Raw genomic sequence first — 22739 nt, forward strand, 5'->3', positions numbered from 1 at the left:
AAGTACCGAGGAAAGTGCCAACACACATCGGTGGATATGGGTAAAAACCAAAAATGATTAAAATGACTGAAATATATTAATTTATCAATCGTGTTTGGTTAAACCGATCTTTAAAGATTTTAAATACATCTACAGATCGGTTTAAAGGCAGTAGACACTATTGGTAGTTACTCAAAATAATGATTAACATAAAACCTTACTTGCGTAACGAGTAATGGGGAGAGGTTGATACTGTTAGACATTGTGAGAAACAGCTCCCTCTGAAGTGACATAGTTTTCGAGAAAAGTGTAATTTTCCACAAGTTTGATTTCGAGACCTCAGATTTAGAACTTGAGGTCTCGAAATCAAGCATCTGATTGCGCACAACTTCGTGTTACATAAAGGGTGTTTTTTTTTCTTTCACTATTATCTCGCAACTTCGATGACCTATTGAACTCAAATTTTCACAGGTTTGTTATTTTATGCATTTGTTGAGGTACCCCAAGTGAGAAGAATGGTCTTTGACAATTACCAATAGTGTCCAGTGTCTTTAACCAAACAGAGGCCGATTATGGTTCAACGGAACAAATCAATAACATGCATCTATGTATAGAGGTAAGGTATAATCCGACCGTTTGTCGAAGCAGATTGGTTCATTATGGCAAACTCCTGACAATCCGGTGGATTTTTTTTCTGCACTTCGAAAATGCCACTGTCGTAGTGCTTTTCAATGGGGATTTGGTTTCTTCCTAAACGATTCAATAAGGGAATCCATATAAGTCGAGATAAGACTAGTCTTAACTCAATTTGTGAAATCCACCCCTGATTCCATTTCATGAAGAAGAAAAGAAACGACATTGGCCATGGGACAAAAATTGTAATTAAAAGAAAATTATTTCGAGTGAAGCACATGTAGGTTTGTCTATCTCAAACGCATCAACAATCATGATCTATACAAATTGCGTTAACCAAAATAATTAGAGATATGGAATAAAACTTCTTCGAGATCCAAAATCACTTTACTTCCCTAAATTCCTGCAGGAGATACTGTTGTCCTTTTTTATTTAAGAAATACACATTTCTGACCTTTGCGAAGAGGAAGACACTAGCCCTCGATGTATCTTCCCTTTAACGCGGCTTAGTGTAAATCTCAAGCTATACCATCGTGCAACCTACCCGACATTGCGATCGATAAACCCCCATTTGATACACTTGTTGCCTGCGAGCCATAATGATCCGCTTCCCAACTGTCCCGTAGTTGGTGTAAATTTAGAAGAGGGTGCCGGGCCAGGGGCCTCGCTCATTGATTCGCTGGCCTCTAGATTTACCCAATCCATAAGTAAAAAAAAAAACCTTCCTTGTAATTTTCTAAATAAAAATATCCTCTACACGAGGATGGGGCATTGAGATTGCGTCAGAATACATTTAGACAGAAATGCATGAACATTTCGTCTATGGATGTTTCATTTAAAAACGATTTATCGAATGTGATTTGGGTTTCCAGTTAAAACGTTGACATTATTTAAATTTGTGATAACCAATCTTGGATTTTTCAGGTTTCCCCCAAAAATGTGGAAACAAGAACAATCGGTGTTCATTACTGCCATAGCTAAGGACCCTATGATACTTAATGTAGTGAGACAGTACAAGTTTTGAGTTAAACTTTCCTTAAACTTTTCCTTGTCCTTAAACAGAATGTCGGGCGTTTTAAACAATCTTTGTAAAATTGCTGGTGCTTAAATTTTGAACAGTTTTCATTCTTTTATTCAAAGGTCACTCCCTATTGAAATGTTTAAATGTTTAAAATGAATAAGCTTTTATTCGTAGTCTTCTTCATATGCTAGTGTCCTAACAGGCTGATCACGTTTTTTGCTTTGTATACCGGATGCAGTTGTATTTTTCTGCAGTATAGAATTAATTAATGTTAAACTTGCATCGGGGATAAAGAATATTAATTTTGGTTATCCCATACACCGATGTGTATTAGCACTGTATACTCAGTACTTCCCACCCGAGTAACATGCCTGTGAAATTTTTTCACAGGACTCGGGAAAGTACTGAGTATACAGTGCTAACACACATCGGTATATGGGTAAAAACCAAAATTAATAGTATAGAATTGCCAAGTTTGTGGCTATAATTAAGTGGGGCTACATTTAGATACAAGTTTGGAGCTACATTCAGGTCAAGTGTCAAAGAAGGCTCGGGCTACATTTAGAGGCGAAACAGACGTAAAGCATTGATCCTCCTTCTCATGAATACATTTTTTCAAATAAGAGTTGACCGATTCTAAAATTATTCAACTTTAACTTCAAACCTAAATAACTTGATGCGTACATTCTTCTCATGATATCATATATAGTGCTTTATAATAGTTTAACAATCATGAATAAATACCTCACTACACAGTTTCGCTATTCCTATTGGTGGAGAGCGCATCACGTGGGGGTGTTTAAACGGTTGCATACTACGCGCACGAATATCCGAAAACCGTCTCAGTCATAAAAATGCAACACACATGCAGAGCTCAAGGACGTCGGTAACGGACAAGTTTTACAGAGTTTCTTACTTTGTTACGCGTTTTACCCAAAAAAGGCATTTATACTGTGAATAAATGAGTAGTGACTTGTTCTTAAACTGCCGTTTAAACCTTGAAGGGTCGTGGCCGTGCGATAAAGGTCATCGCCTTCGGCTGGGGGCCTTTATCACACGGCCACGACCCGGCCGGTTTTAAACGGCAGTTTAAAGGCACCTGGAAATAGGATTTTTTTTCTTTTAAACATAAGAGTATATGTTTATTACCAATAAAACAATTTTTTGAGTAATTGTTTGTCACGATTTATATGTTAAAAAAAATTAATTAAGTGCTTCGGGGGTTGACTCCGCCTACCCCTTTTGTGACGTAGGAAAAGGAAGACTTTGCCTCGATCAAACATAGACCCCCCTCGATGCGTAGATATACACACGTGCAAAAGTACATGTAATTCTAAGACGTGAGTTTGTACGCTGCGAAAAAGTTTTTTTTTCTGGCATTTTTCCGGCAATGCCGACCAGGTGTATTGCTGCTGGATGCAGCAAAACAACTAAAGATTGGGTCAGTCTTCATCTGTTTCCTGCAGATCCCAAGTATAGGCGGTTGTGGGCTGCGAAAGTCAGATTAACTAGAGCAAAGTGGTCCGGTCCGACGTCTTTTTCAGCGCTATGCAGCGAACACTTCGAGCCGTCGTGCTTCGAATCCGGGATACACCACTCATTTGACATGACGAGAAGAGCCATTCTTAAACACGACGCCGTCCCAACAATTTTTCCAGCTAGTGGGAAGTCGAAGAAGGTATCTGAAAGACGTGACGAACCCAGAGGAGCATTTGCTAAACGTGAAAAAAATCGGGTAAGTTTGAACTTTGAGGGTATGTTTTTAGCTTTTGCCAAGTGACACGATTTGTTGTTGGTACCGCATGCGATTCACCGTGCGTGCAGGTCATATGTGACCGTCCGCACATTATACAGCAGCCATAGTGCGTGCGTGCAGTCTGCTCCGTGGCCGTATTTCTATAATATTACGTAGGCAGACCCACATCTTACAACCCATTTGGTCACTAAAAAGTCGCATAGTTAAATAAAAATAGCAGCAAATAGCACCACTAGGCGTTCAACATGTTGAAGTTTCAATGTACGAATGTGTGTGTAAAATCGTGTCTCTTCAAATATCGCGCCTTGAATTACGTCACGAACAGCGCCCTCTCGGGTCGGGGCCTACTCGTAAATTTGTAAATACAATCAAAACTAATATTTTTAAACCTTAGTTAACTTTTCATTCACATTCCTCTCATAAAAACACATATATTAGTGACAAAAGCTTTATTTAAAAAAAATACCACTTCCAGGTGACTTTAAGAACTCGTCGTTACCGTTTTATTCCCTTATTCAAAAACACAGAATGAATTAAACTGTCAGACAGGAAAGGGAAACAATAATATCAATGTTTTAAAAGGCGATTTAAAAAAAAAAATCACGTGAGCAGTTTGGTCAAAGATTTTATGTAATTTTGTGAATAGATTATGTTTGCGATTAATGCCAGAAGCAGAATGATATACTTTCAAACAATCCACATTATGTCGATATTTTATTTACATAAACCATTTAAATGAACCAACCTGGTAGATCTACAAGTGGTATGTTTTGCAGGCACATACGTAGCTAGGGTGGAAGACGGTCAAGTTATATAGAAGCATTTAGTGAGGTTTTATCTTTCGAGAGGCAGTGAAAAACTATTAATACCAACATGACAAAGAAGACGTGCAGGAGGGGATAATCAAGAAGGGTGAATTTCGAATCAAGTTCAACAATATAGGTTCCGGATTTTAATTAGTTTTATCGGTTTGCCCTTTTTGTTTTACATGGGCGTCTTTTCCTGAACTGGTAATACATGCCCAAATGTAATGAGAGATTTTGGCTTGTGGGTCTGTGGTGTGGTTAGCCGAGACGGGCACCAGACATTCTATCCACCCATCACTGATATAGAGATACAAGCTCGGCAGGCGCCGGCTTATACATGGGTGGGTGGAACTTTGTCGATTTTTCCTTCAAGCTAAAACATGGCAGTGATGTTGCAAACAAAAGCGGGTTTCAGCTGATCAGGAAAATGATTCGTAACATGGATAGGAAGGGTGTTTCTGTTCCCCTAATGCGAAATTGCTCATCAGTCGTGGCCGAAATATACACATTGGATATTCCTTGTTAGTTTGATAGGTTTATAATTCTTGTTCTAGATTTTACAACTATCTGCAGAGCTCTGGAGGTGCAATCCGACATGTTGAGATCACAACAAAATTATCTCAAGATAATTTATCTCGGGATGACGACATCCAAAAAGTACGGAAGCGTATATATGACCATCCACTATACTGCGTTAACAAGATAGTTTATCTTGGAACAAGGGGAAAAGTTATACGAACATAAAATTAAACGATTAACAATTGCGGAAACATGTATTTCAAAGATACTCTATCACGAAAACACGGAATGCACGATATAACAACTCGGAACAAAGATGTGACATCTCGGAAAGACGGGATTCCGAGTTAGCACAAAGTACCATAAAGTCCCCTGCAGCCAAACCTTTCTTGAGAAAAGTGCGCTCAAAGTTTTGTAACCAATTAAAGAATGCTTAGCTTATAATCTTTGATATTTTACATGTCAGGGAAGTAGATTGTGTTAACTCATACAGATCTGTACAAGTTTGGTTCACAACGTAATTAATTACACATGGGTGAGTTAACATTCAATAAACAAGATCACTGTATCTTCATGAAAACTGTACATACGAAGTCTGTGTACAACACGTCGTTTGTAAATCCTGTAGACTATGGGACGAATGTCGTTTTTATGTTTCGTGGCGCTCTGTTGGTGTTTTTGAAAGCAGGAGAGGACAAAGTTTGTGGAATTCCCTGTTGATGCTGACATCATGAGAACATCAGCATAAGTATTGGAATTGCACTAATATTGAACCGCTTCAATGTAGTGTGGAGTCTAACACTTCAGTCTAGAGTTCAACTCTGATTGCATAAACCAATTTCAGGCATCATCTTCAATTTAATATTATTTCAAAGGGTATCAGAAATGGCTGTACGTGCAAAATATTGTTATTGGTTTTGACCCTACTAGCTTCCTGAGAAAAACTGAGATAATAAATCATGCATTCAGTTCAAAGGGATAACAGTTTGTTAACGCCACAATAATTTGAAAAAAAATTAATAATGCAGGGTGTCAAAGGCGCAGAAGAGTACAATATGTAGCGGAACAAATCTATATACACTCTAAAAACTAAAGAGTTGAATCCAACACTTGCATGGGTTCGGTGAGTGACTACACTTTGATAGTATCCAGCATTTTATGTTAAATCCATCATTTTAAAGTATACAGTCAACAATTTAAGTGCCAGTGTAATGTTTAAAAAGCAGATCCAACAATATTCCAACGATTTTTTTGGAGAAATTAATTAAAGATGCTATGTCAGATTTTTGGCCCCAAACATTAAAAAAATAGATTTTTTTTGAGTGAATGGTATTTCAAAGAGTATCACCCGCTCTAACGAAAAAAAAGTCTGACATAGCATCTTTAGAGGAATGTTATTTGCCCAGTGACTAGGGTACTGTATACAGCGCGTTGATATGGTTATTGTAGGCTTATGCGCTATTTAAGAACTTAAGTTATAATGACATTACGGCGATCAATTTAAACATGCAAGTAAAATGTTGTTTGCATTGGAAGTTGTGTTTTCCAAAGTCCATGTGTACAATGTCTACGAAACCGACTGCTTTCTGCACGGCACATAGATCCAGACAACTCGGACCAATTAATGGCTGTCTTTGGAGGCCCGGCCTTCTCAGAAACATATGCAATATGCAACAAATGGAAAAATGATTGGTAAGCCAGTTTTTTATCAAGTAAGAAATTTCATGCTAAGCAAATTTGTGTGCTTAGCAGCTCTATGAAATTGGGCCATGATTTCAAACCCTATAAGACTTTCTCTGCAGAACATGCTTAGAGGATTTAGGTACTTTTTTTTACACAAAACATGTCCACAGATTTAATGATTAAAGGCAGTGGACACTATTGGTAATTGCTCAAAATAATTATTAGCATAAAGCCTTTCGTGGCGACGAGTAATGGGGAGAGGTTGATGGTATAAAACATTGTGAGAAACGGCTCCCTCTGAAGTGCCGTAGTTTTCGAGAACGAAGTAATTTTCCACGAATTTGATCTGACATGAATTTGATCTGACATAGCATCTTTAACACTTAAATTGTTGAATTAACCGTTTTTGCGGTGGATCAACAATTTAAAATGCTAGATTTAACAAACAAAACGATGGATCCAACTTTTTCAAAGCGTTGTCACTCTCCGAGCTATTCCAAGTGTTGGATTCAACTCTTTAGTTTTTAGAGGCCAGGTTTACATACAGATAAACCCCATTTAGTTTTGGTTAATTCCTTTTTTGCGTAGCGCCCCATGCGTTCTCATTTGTATTTCCCGCCCTTGGCGTAATTCTGAAATTGGCCGAACTATCATCAACATCTCTGTTCACCCAATTTACAGGTATGATTCTTATTTATTTGATTATGTCTTTATGCATCATTTCTTAAACTTTCAAGTCTTACCTAGTTATTCATAGAATGCATGCGACTTGATTGTTTCTTTATGTCAACATATATTTGTGCTATTTAGTGTGATTTTAATCAATGTTCTTTGGTTAACATGAGATATGTGGTTCACCAAGATGGCGGACGGGATTTAGTTCTTTTTCCATTTAATATATTTGTAATAATTGTTAAAGGCAGTGGACACTATTGGTATTAACTCAAAAAAAATATTACCATAAAACCTTTCTTGATTACGAGTAATGGGAGAGGTTAGTCATAAAACATTGTGAGAAACAGCTTCCTCTGAAGTGACGTAGTTTTCGAGAAAGAAGTGATTTTGCACGAATTTGATTTCAAGACCTCAGACTTAGAATTTGAGGTCTCGAAATCAAGCATCTGAAAGCACACAACTTCCACCTTCGTGTGACCAAGGTGCGAAAAGGGTGACTATCATCAACATCTCTGTTCACCCAAATTACAGATTCCGACAATAAACCATTCATTCAAGAGATCTTCAAATCCAGTTTCCCCGTGCCTTATTAAACAGTGACTTAACTACATCTAAATGGTCACATACACAACAACATATTCACAAGAAAATCTATTTATGGAAGGTAAAATACAGCACACAATGGAATTTAATAGCGACAACACAACAAGAGTGCAACCATCAGCCCTTGAAGTTGTATACTTGTATAGTTGTTTTTTGTCGCATCAACCACCCACTTATATTCAATGAACCATGAATCTATTTTATGCACAAACTAAATATTCAACAGAATATCCATACAAGTTTCGTAATACCGCTCAGGAATGTATTGACAAATCGTCCTCTCAGTTATCATCTCGCAATAATACAACATTTCATTAAACTGGGAAACATTACAGCATTGGTTTTGCGAACAAAATAGTTGTTGGCAATGCAAATCACCTTAGTAATCCACCATAATACATCAACTTACAAACCTGTAGAAGTTTGAGACCGATCGGCCATCTGGATCACATCTTTTCAAATTTAAAGTACAAAATACGCTTGAAAAATAAACGAAAATTCACATACTCATACTTTTCTTTGAAACTGAATGTTTCAATTTGCCAGCAATAACTTTAGATGCCACTAGAAGTAACCAATACACCCCGTTAACCAGAAGCTCCAAAGTATGCAAAAGCAATTCGATGAAATCCATTCAAGCTGTGCACAATATTACCTTATAGGCCTAAGCTGACGAATTTAAAATTATGGTCTTTTTGAAATAGTACTTACCAGGTCTGTATTTCACTCTCATTGTAGCTCACTTTCTCTATATGTTTCCCGCTAAATAAAGAAAATAAAATTCAAAAAGCTAAAACTTAAAGAAAGGAACGTGGTAGAACAATATGAATTTAATGCATTTTGGGTAGAGCCTCACAACAAGGGCCCAATTTCCTGACTCTGTTTCACATAGCACGTAATGTTGTGCACACATCCCATAAGAAAAATGTATGCCAATGTGGGTTTTACATGGCAACGTAAGAATTCCATGAAATTGATCTGAGGTTTTTTAGTAGGCCTACATCCTTTTTTTATTAAAATGGCTACGTTTTTTGGGGTATTTTTTTACCTTTTGAAATGATGTTTGGGTTGGTTGCAGAATTGCTGCTCTCTAATTTATACTACGACCAACAAAAGGCAAAATACCATGGAACTTTGTTGAAAAGTTTGTTGCAACTAAAGCCGTTTTCATTCATAACAAAATTAATAATGTGGCTTTGCCTGAACGGGAACAACACCACTAAGGGCGGGTCAGCCTGTACCCGAACCAATTGGGGCAAGCTTGCTCACACTGTTACACAAATCCAGTAGGCCATATCTTGGCTGCTTGCCAAGGCATATAAAAGACAAATAAACCTTTATCATGGTGCGGCCATCTTGAATTTCTCCTATTGATATCAATGTTACCAAACTGAGGCTGGAAGAACAAAATAATCTGGCTCCTATTCGCAAAATTGTTACTGGCATTAATGATTGTTATTCGATACGAGGAACATGACCAAGATGGAGGCAGCACGATAACAGTCTGTAGGCATATACTTGGCAGCTTGCATCCCATTCCTGTCCGCCTCCTTCCCCTTCCCCATGATAATCATATCATATAGTATCTTGTTTATTCGATATAACTGTAAGAACAATAAGCATATTGCCTACTTACTACTTATATTGGAAAGCAATGCTTGCAATTTCGGTTCGTCGTGTGCGATACTCCTTGTCTGTGAATCCCTGCAAACCACGAAAAGGAATTTCTGAATCAAAATCTGATCATCATTCCAGTAAATAGAATAAAACACGTCTCTAAAAATGGTATACTTATTTCATCCAACGTCTTTAGTTTTCAAAGTTTATGTATTAGGCATTGAGTACGAATTAGTGGCTACAGCTATGGCTACGGCTGTTGCTATGGATGTTGCTATGTTCGATTCAACTCTTGATGACGCTGCGATCCAGCCTGTAGCCGTAGCCGCTCGTTTCAGGCCATGTCCGAATTGGCGGCTACAGCTACGGCCGGATATACGGCTAGATTGCCGCGTCATCATGCGTTAAAGACAATGGCACTATTGGTAATTGTCAAAGACCAGTCTTCTCACTTGGTGTATTTCAACATATGCATCAAAATAACAAACCTGTGAAAATTTGAGCTCAATTGGTCGTCGAAGTTGCGAGATTTTAATGAAAGAAAAAACACCCTTGTTGCACCATGATCACACGAAGTTGTGTGCTTCAGATGCTTGATTTCGTGACCTCAAATTCTAAATCTGAGGTCTCGAAATCAAATTCATGGAAAATGACTTCTTGTTCGAAAACTATGTCACTTCAGAGGGAGCCGTTTCTCACAGAGTTAATAATATTATCAACCTCTCCCCATTTTGTTTTTACCAAGTGAGGTTTTATGCTAATAATTATTTTGAGTAATTACCAATAGTGTCCACTGCCTATAAGCATGGAGGAAAGTATAGGAAGTTCTTAGCAAGACACTTAGCAACGGTCGTAGCCGTCTGTAGCCGCAAATTCGGATACGGCCTTATATATACGCCAATTTGGGCACATCCACTTAGTCTGGTACCTTACCGGGTGGTCGTTATCAAGGTCCGGTTCGTACGACATGGTGAGATGTGTACATTTATCCAGATCCGAGATGTGACGTGGAAACCAGATTGCTGAAAAAATATAGGGAAAAAAAGTTAGTGTATATAAAATACTTTCTAAAACTAATCTGATTTATGATATTTAATTGTTGGGACTTTTGGTCTACCAAGCAGAGTCTACTAGATGTCATCAGGAAATTTCACAGCACAAATCACTAGATTGGCATGGATGTTTTGGGTTTTTATAAAGGTCTGAGAGGTATTCGGGCGTGGTTTGTAGGCACTACCTCTTGTAGGGACCTCTTCTGTATTAAGACAACGTGAGTTGTTTGCACATTTTTATTATTCGTAATAAGTCAACTTGACGTCATGTGAAAAATCCACAACACAAATCAATTATAGATTGCCATGGATTACACGGGGTTTGGGCATGTGAGGGTAAGAATGGCATGTACCTCTTTTGGGAACCTCTTCTGTATGTAAGACAACGGAGTCCACTGTTTTCTTCAAGGAGGCTAGAAGACTCCTGACGATGCAACTCTTTGCTTCGACTTGAACAAGGAATTCAAAACCGTCGTTTGCAGCGGAAGCTCTTGATTCCACTTGAATCAGCTTTGTCTTCGTCATCTGCGATGGAAAGTCGACATTGACTAATTTGATCGACAACTATAATAATCATCTCGTCGGAGTTATACGTTACTAAAAATTAATTTGCTCCGACTTAAAGGTACTGAACACTTGTTGGTAATTATTCAAAACAATTGTTACCATAAAGACTTACTTGGTAACGAGCATTGGAGAGCTGTTGAGGTAGTTTTTGAGAAAATGGTAGTTTTTCAATCAAATATTAAACTACTTCAGCCCTAAAGCCTTTTCTAATAATGCATCTGAAATCACACACATTTCTTGCAACTATGATGACCAGTTGAGTCAAAATGTGTACAGATTTGTTATTATGCACATGTTGGGATACACCTGTTCGGACCATTTTAGGCATCTGCAAGCACACAATGGGTGTTTTTTCTCTCATTATTCTATTGCAACTTCGATGATCAATTGAGTCAAAATTTCCACAGGTTTATTATTTATAAATGCATGTTGGAATACAACAAGTGAGAGTACTGAGTCTAATTTTACCAAAGGTGTCCAGTGGCTTTAAGGCACCAATTTGTAGAATCTTGTTTGTAGGCCTATCTTCAGTTATTGTGAAAACCTTGTCAATGTGTAACCTGTATTTGTACATGCACATGTCACAATGATACAATACATCAAAATAGATTGCTGCATGGTTCTTACCCCCCCCCCCCCCCCCCCACCCCCATCATGCGTAGTCTGTCGACACAGCGAACATTATGGACTGCAGGACGGGATGGGGAATATACAACATAATATCCGTAGTTAAACAAAGGGCAGGATGAGGCCGGCAGGAAATTGTTTGACGATTTTTAATTAAACATTTGACGTTTTGAAACCTGGTTAAGATTGATTGACGAAATAGCGACTCAACGTACTTTGTCGCTGTCTATATCAAACATTGAAGATGACAGGTTTTGTGTTACGTATCAACCCAATTAAAAACAGACAAATGATCGGTGAAAGGAACGAACAAACCTTTCTTAACAATATCTTTTACGGTAATAAGCTTCATTGTACTAAACCATACGGACCTTTATATTTAGCTATGAATGGTCAATGAAACGCCTTATTTAAAGGAACACGTTGCCTTGGATCGGTCGAGTTGGTCTTTAAAAAGCAGTTGTAACCGTTTGTTATAAAATGCATATGGTTAGAAAGAGGTTGTAAAAGTAGAATACAATGATCCACACAAATAGGCCTCGAAATTGCGAGGTTTTACCGAGGAATTACCTCGTTGACTAACACGGTCGGCCATTTATGGGAGTCAAATTTTTGACTCCCATAAATGGCCGACCGTGTTAATAGTTCGCACACTAAAAGGAAAACCACGCATTTTCGAGGCATATTGTGTGGATCACTTTTAAACATCTTTCCAACATAATATGCATTTTATAAAAAACGGTTACAAACGCTTTTTACAGACCAACTCGACCGATCCAAGGCAACGTGTTCCTTTCAAGGTTGGGTTGTTTAAAATTGCAATTATGAGATTTGAGATGTTGCATCATAGTTTTAACTACAGCATAAAAACAGTGCAAAAACTAAGCAAGTTCAATTTGGCTCGCACTCAGGCCTGCACTGATCTACTCAGTCCCTTTGGGCGTTTATTTGTGGTATTGGGGCAACGTTTTGCGGTGCGTGTGGTGTCGGTTGAGTTTTTATGTGGTGTTGGGAGCTGTAATCAAAGTATAAACAAAAGAGGGACAATAGGGGGTCCACGGTTGCATGCGTACAACAGCTTGTGCGTTCTTTTGTTGTTTTTGTCGTCGGAAAGGGAACAGTTTGTTCGGTATTCAACCCACAAAACTCACTAATTCGTACTAACCTCGAATACTTTCACAGCTTTAGCCAGCGAGGCGAAACCGGCGTCACCGCGGGACGAGAACGACACACACAGTCTCTTCGGGATGTCTCCGTTCACCAAGTTGGTTACCTCGTCGGTGCCCTCCGAGAATACATCGTCGTGTTCGGTCGGACTCGGGAGGCCGAAGGGTCCCCAGATGTCGACCGAAGAGCTGGACGAATCCCGACGAGCATCTTCGATCAGACTAGATTTGCGGGACGGGTACAGAGTGCTCTGTTGGCGTGAAATGTTAAAAAGCATAAAAATTTACTTGGTAACGACAAATGGAGAGCTGTTGATGGTATAAAACATTGTCAGAAACGGCTCCCTCTGAAGTAACGTGAATTTTGAGACAGAGGTAATTTCTCACTCAAATATTAACATACATCTCGCCTGAAGCCATTATTTTTTGGCATCTGAAACAAGGGTGGTTTTTTTAAACGAATGTTACGAATTATTTTATGACGCGGTCGCGATTGGTATCTACCTATGGCTCTTTGCTCGTTTGACTTTGAAAAAAAAATTGGGCAATACATTCTTCATGGCACTTTGAAAATAACACGCGTTCGCAAGCATTGGTAACCGTTCGTATAAGCATTTGCAATCCATTGGGAGCCGTGTATACAGTGTCAAGTGTTCGCAACAAATGTTCGTTGGCAAATCAATGGTAATGCATTTGTAACATTGGCAAATGTGGTAAAACACTAGTTAGGTGACGCTTCTCAGATTCAAATTGTGGCATAAAAATTTTCATATTTTTACATACCCATATTATTAAAATAAAAATTGGTTCTCGAAATATTAATTGTACTATCAAACGCTGCGTTTCTTCCAACCAAAGGTTTGTATTGAAATTAATTGTAATAGTGACACCAAACGTATACCTATGCTTAAATAATTCGCAAATTTTGTTTAAGTGGTGACCTGTTCAACTTAAAAAAATATGTTGGTTTTGGAGTGTTTTGTTTTCTCTTATCAATGTGTCGATGTATGTAAGACTAAGAGTTCATTGTGTCGAATGCATATCGCAAAATCAGAAATAGTCATTATGATGTTGCATGTTTGATTTGTAACACGATTCCTAGCTTAAATATTGATTTTTCATGGCGATTTGAGCCGTGGTGACCGCTCCACCATGTAGTCAGCCTAACCTACGTCAGTTTTACTGCAACACTAATCCCATTGTAATTTTCGACGCCTAGCCACACCTTTGACTTTAAACATTTGTATGCTTAGATGATAAAAACTTTAGCTTAGCAATGGCATAAGTAAACAAGCCAATCACAGCACAACCAAACAGTGGCAAGTTACAAGTAACTCTATCAGCCTGCAAACCTGTTTAAAAATTGTCTTATCCAATAATAATCCGGTCGGATTATCTGATTTATTATCGAATTGCTATCACAACTAAATACATCCTAATGATGCAAGCACATGGGGCTACCGACCTTCAAAGTGAAAAGTTGAAATCATTGATGCCTGTAGCCAACAACAATTTGTTCTTTTTGAATACATGGGTGCCCTTTGTATCGTAAAATGTAACGATTTTTCAATAGTAAGTCGAGTGCCTTAGCACGCCCAATATTCCGTCGTATGTGTTCGAAAACTAGTCCAGTAGACGGGTCACTGGTTCACACTGCATTGTTTGTTGTATACCTGGCCAATCCCTTTCGTTGTATGTACACCGGGCTGGGAACGGGGATTAAACACTCACGTACGTAAAACAATCATATGGCTGTTCTGTTCCAACTTCCATCTTCTTGAAAACTTAACCGGATAATTTATTAATTTTCCTTAGATCTATTGGTAATTGTCAAAGACTAGCCTTCACAATTGGTGTATCTCAACATATATGCATAAAATAACAAACCTGTGAAAATTTTAGCTCAATCGGTAATCGAACTTGCGAGATAATAATGAAAGAAAAAAACACCCTTGTCACACGAAGTTGTGTGCGTTTAGATGGTTGATTTCGAGACCTCAAGTTCTAAACCTGAGGTCTCGAAATCAAATTCGTGGAAAATGTCTTCTTTCTCTAAAACTATGGCACTTCAGAGGGAGCCGTTTCTCACAATGTTTTGTACCATCAACCTCTCCCAATTACTTGTCACCAAGAAAGGTTTTATGCTAATAAATATTTTGAGTAATTACCAATAGTGTCCACTGCCTTTAAACAATTAGAATAAATGGGGGAAATAATAAATGTATCGACTCTTCTTCACTCGTTATGACAGCTTGACACCATTTTAGATTTTAATATAAATCATATCTTTTCCAGGAATATTGTTAATCTTCCACCAGACGTATCAAATTTATTTAATGAGATGTGATCAATAATTATTACTACGGTCAAAATAATAAACTTTTCCTCACCCCTTCAAATGTGTGTGCCCTCCTGACTGGTCGTGGCTTGCTGACGGGTCGTGACATCATGTTGTTGAGTCTGCAGTCAATTCTTATCAACTTCGTTAGTTCAGAGATACTTTAAAATCTTGTTGCACAATGTAGTCGCAAATAAAGTCATGTACCTTTTTAATGTAAAGTTCCAAGCTCGAGCAAGCCGATAGCGGTCTGCTCTGATTTGATGCTGATATCGTAAAGCTACCAACCGGAACCAACCTGCTAACTGTAGTTATTTTGTATGTAAGTACGGGATATTATACATACAGCCAGAGTGTATGCCAGCGGTACATTCCTGTGAATGAATTTCAATGACCATCCGTGATAGTAGAGAAGGACTGTGATTAGTCAGTTCTTCTCACAGCCCTGCACATGCGCAGTAATATTGGACAGTGCCGTCTCTTACTTACATGTACATGGACCATATGGAGGAAGACTCTATTTTCTTCCTCCATGCATGTACTTACTGACTGTGGCGAATACTCTTGGGAATATAAAACAATATTTGAAATTCGCCCAAAAGTTGCGATTAGATAGTGAACAATGTTCTCGGTCGTCCCTTAGACCTCTCTTGTTACCAATATCTTACGAATAATACTCACGCTTTACCAAACGTACCAATGGCTTACCCTTACGAAAATCGATGGCGAATTACTGTCTTCACAACATTCGCTGAAATTTAGGATGCGCTTCGTATTGCCCCCCTCACAGTGTGGCGAATGTTCTTGCGAAGATGAATATTTGAATTTCGCGTTCGTTCGGCCCTCTCGAACCAATATTACCAAATCTTACAAAAGCAACGCTTGCCATGCCTTTACGAACGTTGCCAACGCTTCTGCATGTTTTACCAACGTTACCAATGCTAACGAAAATCGACGGCGAATGACCGTTGCAATATTCGCTAAAACTTAGAAAGCGTTTTATAAATTGACCGATCTTCGTAAGGAGGTGAGGAACCAACGCTTACGAAGATACGGCGAATGTTGCGAAAGTTTGAGCGATTGGTAAACATTTCCGTTCGTAAGCACATTCTCTAGCATTATTATCCCCAGTGTGAGAGTAGCATAAAGGACGGTCATCCTTTACAAAAAAAGAGCTCTCCCCCCCCCCAAAAAAAAAAGAGCTCTCCCCCACAACATAGAGCGAAATTCGTTCTTTGTGTGACACAAGATAAGCTCCAATGCACAGCCCTTGGGTGAACTCAAGCTTGTCATATACTGAGATTGATAAACAAAGTATCAATGATACACAACTCGTGACAAAAGCAGTAGGACATCAACACAAATGCTTGTAAAAGTGGGCGGTTTCGTTATCGTACGTGTTTCATTAACAATAAATGTTCGAACTAGCACGGTCTGATTTAGCAATCGCCTCTTCGCGAGGTTCATCACACAGCATCACAAGGGAAACCACATAACAATCCGGTTCACATAGACAGGTGAGGGCGCTATTAGCCTTTTTGAGGCAGACGGCAACATGCGATTAGAAGCCATTGTTCCCCCAAGAAACGCATGGGCGAACACGGGGTGCCAGAATAGTCTGCCCATTGGGTTGTGCTGCATTTGGAGACAACATGGCGTCCACCAACCACGTGACCCAAGAAAACCGGTTCCTTCATGTCGCAACATGTATACAGAAAATGTATCTATTTAGTGTCTCCACCATTTTATCTCAAATGGCGTTTGGGTGGAACCAAGAAAGTTATAATACCAGCTGTTTTAATAAAAGCTCTATTATGTCTGCGTATGTTGGAATGTTTTCTTTCAAAATCCCCTGACGCTCCTTTCTCATTTCCATATCGCAACGAATAGTAACATCTATCTGCCGGAGATCCCGTCTCCTACAATGGGAAATAAACACGGGCTAAAAGAGGTTAATTCAAACGAGGGAAATTAACACGGGGTAAAGAGGTTAATTCAAAAGAGGGCGAAAGCTGAAATAGTGTGTAGGCCTACACAGTTCGCCGTACGAGGGGATTTCCTGGGGCCAGGGGGCACAGAATCCTCTGCCACACCGGCTGATGATAGTTTTCTTTAACATATTATTGGGAAATATGACGATGACTGGAGAAAGCTATAGTCGAAACGTTGAGACCAACTTAAGAACTTACTCCGCGGTAGTGTGCAGTTAAAAACGCACTCACGATGTGACCTCTGACGTCACTCGAAAACCATAACATCATTCGCGCGCATGCCGCCGGGCAAAACCTTGGTGATCTGGCAGCCAGCTAAAAGTACCCGCAATCTTACCAAGACTATGCGTTTAATTGCACGGCGAAACATGACGTGTATAGTGTTTTGTCAACACAGGGCGGTGAATGTAAACATAGGTCACACCGTCTTAAAGTTGGATTGTAGTCCCAGCCGATTTTCTACCTTCCGCCCAAGGGGGGGGGAAATAGTTTAAAGGCAGTGGACACTATTGGTAATTGCTCAAAATAATTGTTAGGATAAAAACTTACTTGGTAACGGAAAATGGAGAGCTGTTGAGAAAACCCCACAAAGCGCGGTTGCCGGTAGCTTCGCAGCCGCCGCATACATCGGTTCATGCATACATTGGTTCATTGGTTCACGCATACATTGGTTCATGCATACATTGGTTCATTGGTTCACGCATACATTGGTTCATGCCTACATTGGTTCATTGGTTCACGCATACATTGGTTCATGCATACATTGGTTCATTGGTTCACGCATACATTGGTTCATGCCTACATTGGTTCATTGGTTCACGCATACATTGGTTCATGCATACATTGGTTCATTGGTTCACGCATACATTGGTTCATGCCTACATTGGTTCATTGGTTCACGCATACATTGGTTCATGCCTACATTGGTTCATTGGTTCACGCATACATTGGTTCATGCATACATTGGTTCATTGGTTCACGCATACATTGGTTCATGCATACATTGGTTCATTGGTTCACGCATACATTGGTTCATGCCTACATTGGTTCATTGGTTCACGCATACATTGGTTCATGCCTACATTGGTTCATTGGTTCACGCATACATTGGTTCATGCCTACATTGGTTCATTGGTTCACGCATACATTGGTTCATGCATACATTGGTTCATTGGTTCACGCATACATTGGTTCATTTTTCTTCTATGGAATGCAGCGATTGTAAAATAACTGACTTATTATTTACTTTAAAAATTACATTAAAAGGTTGATGGTGTTAATGCATCGTTAATTGGCCATGATGTTAATTCATGCTGCAGTTGGGACGGCTTATCAAGGCTATACGCCGTAATTTCAATAAAGGAGAGGTCCAACGCCTGCATTGATACGCAGAGATTATTCTATCAATTAAACAGGTAACACATGACAAAATGTTTGCATAATTATTCTTTTGAAAGTAATAGCAAGCCTTCAACAAAACAAATTCTCAACTGAAATTTTACTAAATTTTCACATCCAATACATACAAGTTACAACTTCTGAAAGAAAGTATTATTCACACAACAATAGAAGGGTAACAAAATGTTATCGATAAGTTAGCATTGGGAGCTCGAAGTGTTGACAACAAAACGAAATGTAAGCTAATAGATTCAAATATAAACCGAGAATTATTATCTTCAATCAAATTTATACGGAGGCCTTGAACGGACTTGTTGATGGAGTATTGTTGTTGTCATGACATTTGCTGCTCTCCAACGTCGGTGATATTATCATCAATCATGCGCACATCACACGATGTTATTCAAGGATGCATTAAGAGGCCTATCCTTTCATTATATTAGTTTAACAAAAATTGCCGTGTTTGTCAGATAGATAAAACAAGGAAGATATAGTGGTAGCACTTAACTTCTTATTACATTAACGATGCATAAAGCTTTCGTATAGCAATGACTGCATCGTTAAGTAGCCTAGTTGTTGCTACGAAAGCACATATGTTTTTTTTTTCCATTTATAGATAGTTTAAGTGCTACCACTACCTTGCTTTCCTTTGAGATAGTCATTTAACATAATCACAACTTGTTTGAAAATGTGCACATCACTGGTCAAATTGACAAAGTCGGAGTGAATTATAAATTACACTAGTCGTGTGACGAGCAATCTCACAAAATAATTAATGTTTTTTACCGAGAACATCATTAGATGCTTTTACCACCGAACTGAAACCATCGGTTCATCCTTTGCTGTTTTGAGAGAAGTGCCACTGTGGAGACAACACAATAGACTGGTTCCCTTTCCATATACAGTATATATGCGCAAGGATAACATGCAGGTATTGGCCTATGTATACAGTACGTCGGATTTAACAGCGAATGAAGGCCATGTGAAAATAAATGCCGGGTCAAAGGTGATTATGGACGTGGGCTAAAAGGCAGATCTCTTGGCTTAATAATTCCTGAGCCTCGAAGTGTGACGTCAGATGTTCAGGCCATACACCACACCAAGTTCATAAGTCCGTTCGTCAAGACTTTATGTGTGCGAGCATTCTGGAATGTACTCGTCGGATCAATTGAAGTTGTTTTCAATGGACTAATCGCACCATGGATTTTATTTAACCTGCATTCTGATGGGAGTTAACAAATCGCATTGCTCAATGCCGATTATTCAACAAGTCTCATAACCCCATGACTATTATACAGGATTTACTTGATTGGACTTTAGAGTTCTCTGCTCGTCCGTCATTACTCACCAAAGTGAGCAGCCAAATCCGAATGACTGACGCAATTTTATAACCCGTGAACATTTTGTAGATTTTCTTTGCAGTGAAAAATTCATCGGATTTACTACTGAAACAAGTTTTAGAAGATATCTCCGACCTGAAATCGCTCCGAAGGGCCTTCTATTTCTCCCGGAAGACGATCAGAGCATACTGATCGAATTGTCGACTTGAAACCAACGGTTCTTTTAGAACCATCCAACTCATTTAGAAAGATTAATAGACCATAGGCCTACATGGTGTTTAACAGCAAAGCAATTTACTCTATTTTCCACCATGAAAAGTGTTTAAATCCTTCTTCATTGTATTTTGCTGGTCGATGCATGGGCAGTAAATCAGCAACATACAAATTGTGATTGAGCCCCCATTAACACATTGCATTATAAAAGATTATCGGTCTATTTTTGATGTCTTATGGTGATAATTAGCAGCAAAGGACCGTACATCTCTGGCAAACTAGATATTGCGCTACATGACAACTAAAAGCTATTAGAAATAAGTCTTAGCTTTGAACCGTCGGGAAAAACTGCAAGCAAAATGGAGGATATATTGTCAACGGCATTGGCCGACTCTTTGACGTGTCCTAAGATTTACGATCACGCTGATCTACAACTACCTCGGACCATTCTCTCCTCCTTAGTATCTCTTCTCGTCATATCTGGCAACTCCTTGTGTTTGGTTTGTCTCCGTAAGTCTCAAGCTTTTGGAGGCACCACAAGAGTCTTCATGACGTCATTGACCATTGCCGATCTTATGATGGGAGTCTTCATCTGTGTACCTTCCTCAACATACGCTACAATATCAGGTTGGGTGTTAGGGTACCCGACTTGCCTGGTGACCGCCCATCTCAATTTCTATCTCGTAACAATGTCGGTTCTTTCACTGCTTCTGGTGAGTTTAAACCGCTTTATTTCGGTTGTGAGACCGTTCTGGTACCAGACTATCACACCTTCCCAAGCTACCGTTACTGTCGTGGTATCTTGGGTCATGGCTCTCGTGTTCAGTCTGGTTGTCCTGTTCACGGGCGGTATCAACGTTTGCTTCGACGCCATGTTGAATATTTGCATTCCACTCTCGGCGCAAAAAGAACTTGGTATCAGTATAAGCACTGTGACGTCATTTGTTGTCGTCATCGTCGTTTCGTACCTGCTAACCATTGGTATCTACGTCAGGCTGTACCTGATAGCTAGACGCCATCTCAGGCAAATGAACAATCGAGAAGCAAATGATAATCCAGCGGGCCACGTCCAACTTCCACTCAACAAGGCAACTATAACTTTTGCCATTGTAACAGTAGCTTTCGGTGTGGCGTACATCCCGATGATACTTATTGCTGTTGATTATTTCATAAATGGGACAGGGTGTCAGCTTTTAATTTGTGGCTTAGCACCGCTGTGTACTTTGTCAAACAGCTGGTGGAATGTAGCCATTTATTCTATCAGGAATGCTGAATTTAGAGAAACTATGAAACATGTTCTGCAGTCGGCGTTCATTAGGCGTCCTCGACCACAACGTGTGATCCCGGTCGTGTCATCCTAACAATTTAAAAATGACGCATGTTCGTTCAAGTCAAAGGAATGTTTCGAACTCAAAATCTGGGTCAATTCTGGTCCAGGAGTTTTAAAGTGTACTGGTTGCGTTAATCTCTGGTTATGGTACTTTTTCAAAGATCATTACAGATTACCATCGTTCAGCAGTGAGAGGTTATCATTCAAATGTAATAAAGTAATGGAGTATGCATGTATTGTAATGTTGATTTGTGTGCCCTTAAATAAAATAATTATATTGGGTGCGTTCATTTAGCTTCCCTATAGGTCATCCCCGGTCTGTCCCGGTGCGTTCGAATAGCTTTCGACGTCGTTCCAGGGGCTCACCCAGGTCAGCCCACATTGCCCTGCTTGTGGAGTGGGACAGTGGGTCACTTGGGGGCTCACTGGCCCAAGGTAAACGAAGTCACTACGTGAGCGGTGATTGGTCGTTCGTTTAGCTCTTGTCAGGGGCTCACCCGAGTGGCACCGCGGGGTAGACCCATAGGGAAGCTAAACGACACACACACATTTTGTTTGTAGGCCAACCTATCATGTTCATGTTGGCCCTTAATCACCTTTCCATGTAGACTTGGTTTTCAAGTCTTTGATCGTGGCATTTCAGCCAATACATATTGCCCTCATGTGCATACTTGTGGACTAACCTCCATCATTACCCTGATATTGCGAGTTGGGGCTTTCATAGCGTATCTTTGGGGGAGTTTTGCGTGGCTGATGCTGCTAAATAACCGCAGTCTCAGACTTGAGATCAAGTCTACTCTTCAGGCGAAGTCTTTTGTGTTTTAAATTAAAATTTGATAAGTGATGCCTTACATGCGTAAAATTCACTAGTGGGATATCTGGTAAAACACAAAGACTATTCAAAAAAATCTTATTCTTCGAGAACCAAAGTGCCAAGTTACTGAACATATAAAACGTTTCCCTAGTTTTAAGAAATGACACATTTAAGGTACTTGTTATACATTGTAAATCAATTTTGTTTTATTGAACAGCAATCTTTGATTTCAAGTACCTCCTGACAATTATTAAAAATTTCAAACCCATTTGGTGAATACCGATCTGACTTGTTAGTACAACAAAAATCAAATCAAAAAATCAAACCATACAAACAAATGGATAAATTACGTTATAATAGCGCGATTTTGATGTTGTCTTTGATTTACAATTTTACAAACACAGTCATGCTGAGTGATTCAGGTTCATTTGTTGATTTTGTCTTTAACCAACAAAGAACTTGATTTCATCATGGAAGTAGAAATACCTCCATGATTTCATGTACCTGTGTGGCGTGAGATTCTGTCCCCGTATGACCAACTGTGTACAAAAACTTCTGCATATAGCGTTCTCTTTTGAATAAACCTCCTCCAACCCATGTTAGATTCCCAT

General features: G+C 39.2%; 2 protein-coding genes across 2 annotated transcripts in view; one reads left to right on the plus strand and one right to left on the minus strand.

Annotated features, from left to right (window-relative positions):
- LOC117291845 (tyrosine 3-monooxygenase-like) overlaps positions 1-15390 on the minus strand; it is a 28253-nt gene extending 12863 nt beyond the window's left edge. Inside the window, exons 1-6 of the mRNA XM_033773777.1 lie at positions 15095-15390; positions 12704-12955; positions 10698-10869; positions 10226-10314; positions 9312-9379; positions 8387-8437 (exon numbers count right to left, since the gene is read on the minus strand). Coding sequence (XP_033629668.1) covers positions 8387-8437; positions 9312-9379; positions 10226-10314; positions 10698-10869; positions 12704-12955; positions 15095-15154 — 692 coding nt within the window. The 5' untranslated portion in view covers positions 15155-15390. The remainder of the gene's footprint in view (positions 1-8386; positions 8438-9311; positions 9380-10225; positions 10315-10697; positions 10870-12703; positions 12956-15094) is intronic.
- Positions 15391-20335: 4945 nt separating this feature from the next.
- On the plus strand, positions 20336-21345 carry LOC117291284 (trace amine-associated receptor 13c-like). The gene has a single exon (XM_033772917.1). It carries the CDS (start codon positions 20344-20346, stop codon positions 21343-21345), a length of 1002 nt encoding a protein of 333 aa, XP_033628808.1. The 5' UTR covers positions 20336-20343.
- The last annotated feature ends 1394 nt before the right edge of the window (positions 21346-22739 follow it).

The sequence above is a fragment of the Asterias rubens genome, chromosome 6, assembly GCF_902459465.1.
Source record: "Asterias rubens chromosome 6, eAstRub1.3, whole genome shotgun sequence".
In the NCBI taxonomy this organism is placed as follows: domain Eukaryota; kingdom Metazoa; phylum Echinodermata; class Asteroidea; order Forcipulatida; family Asteriidae; genus Asterias; species Asterias rubens.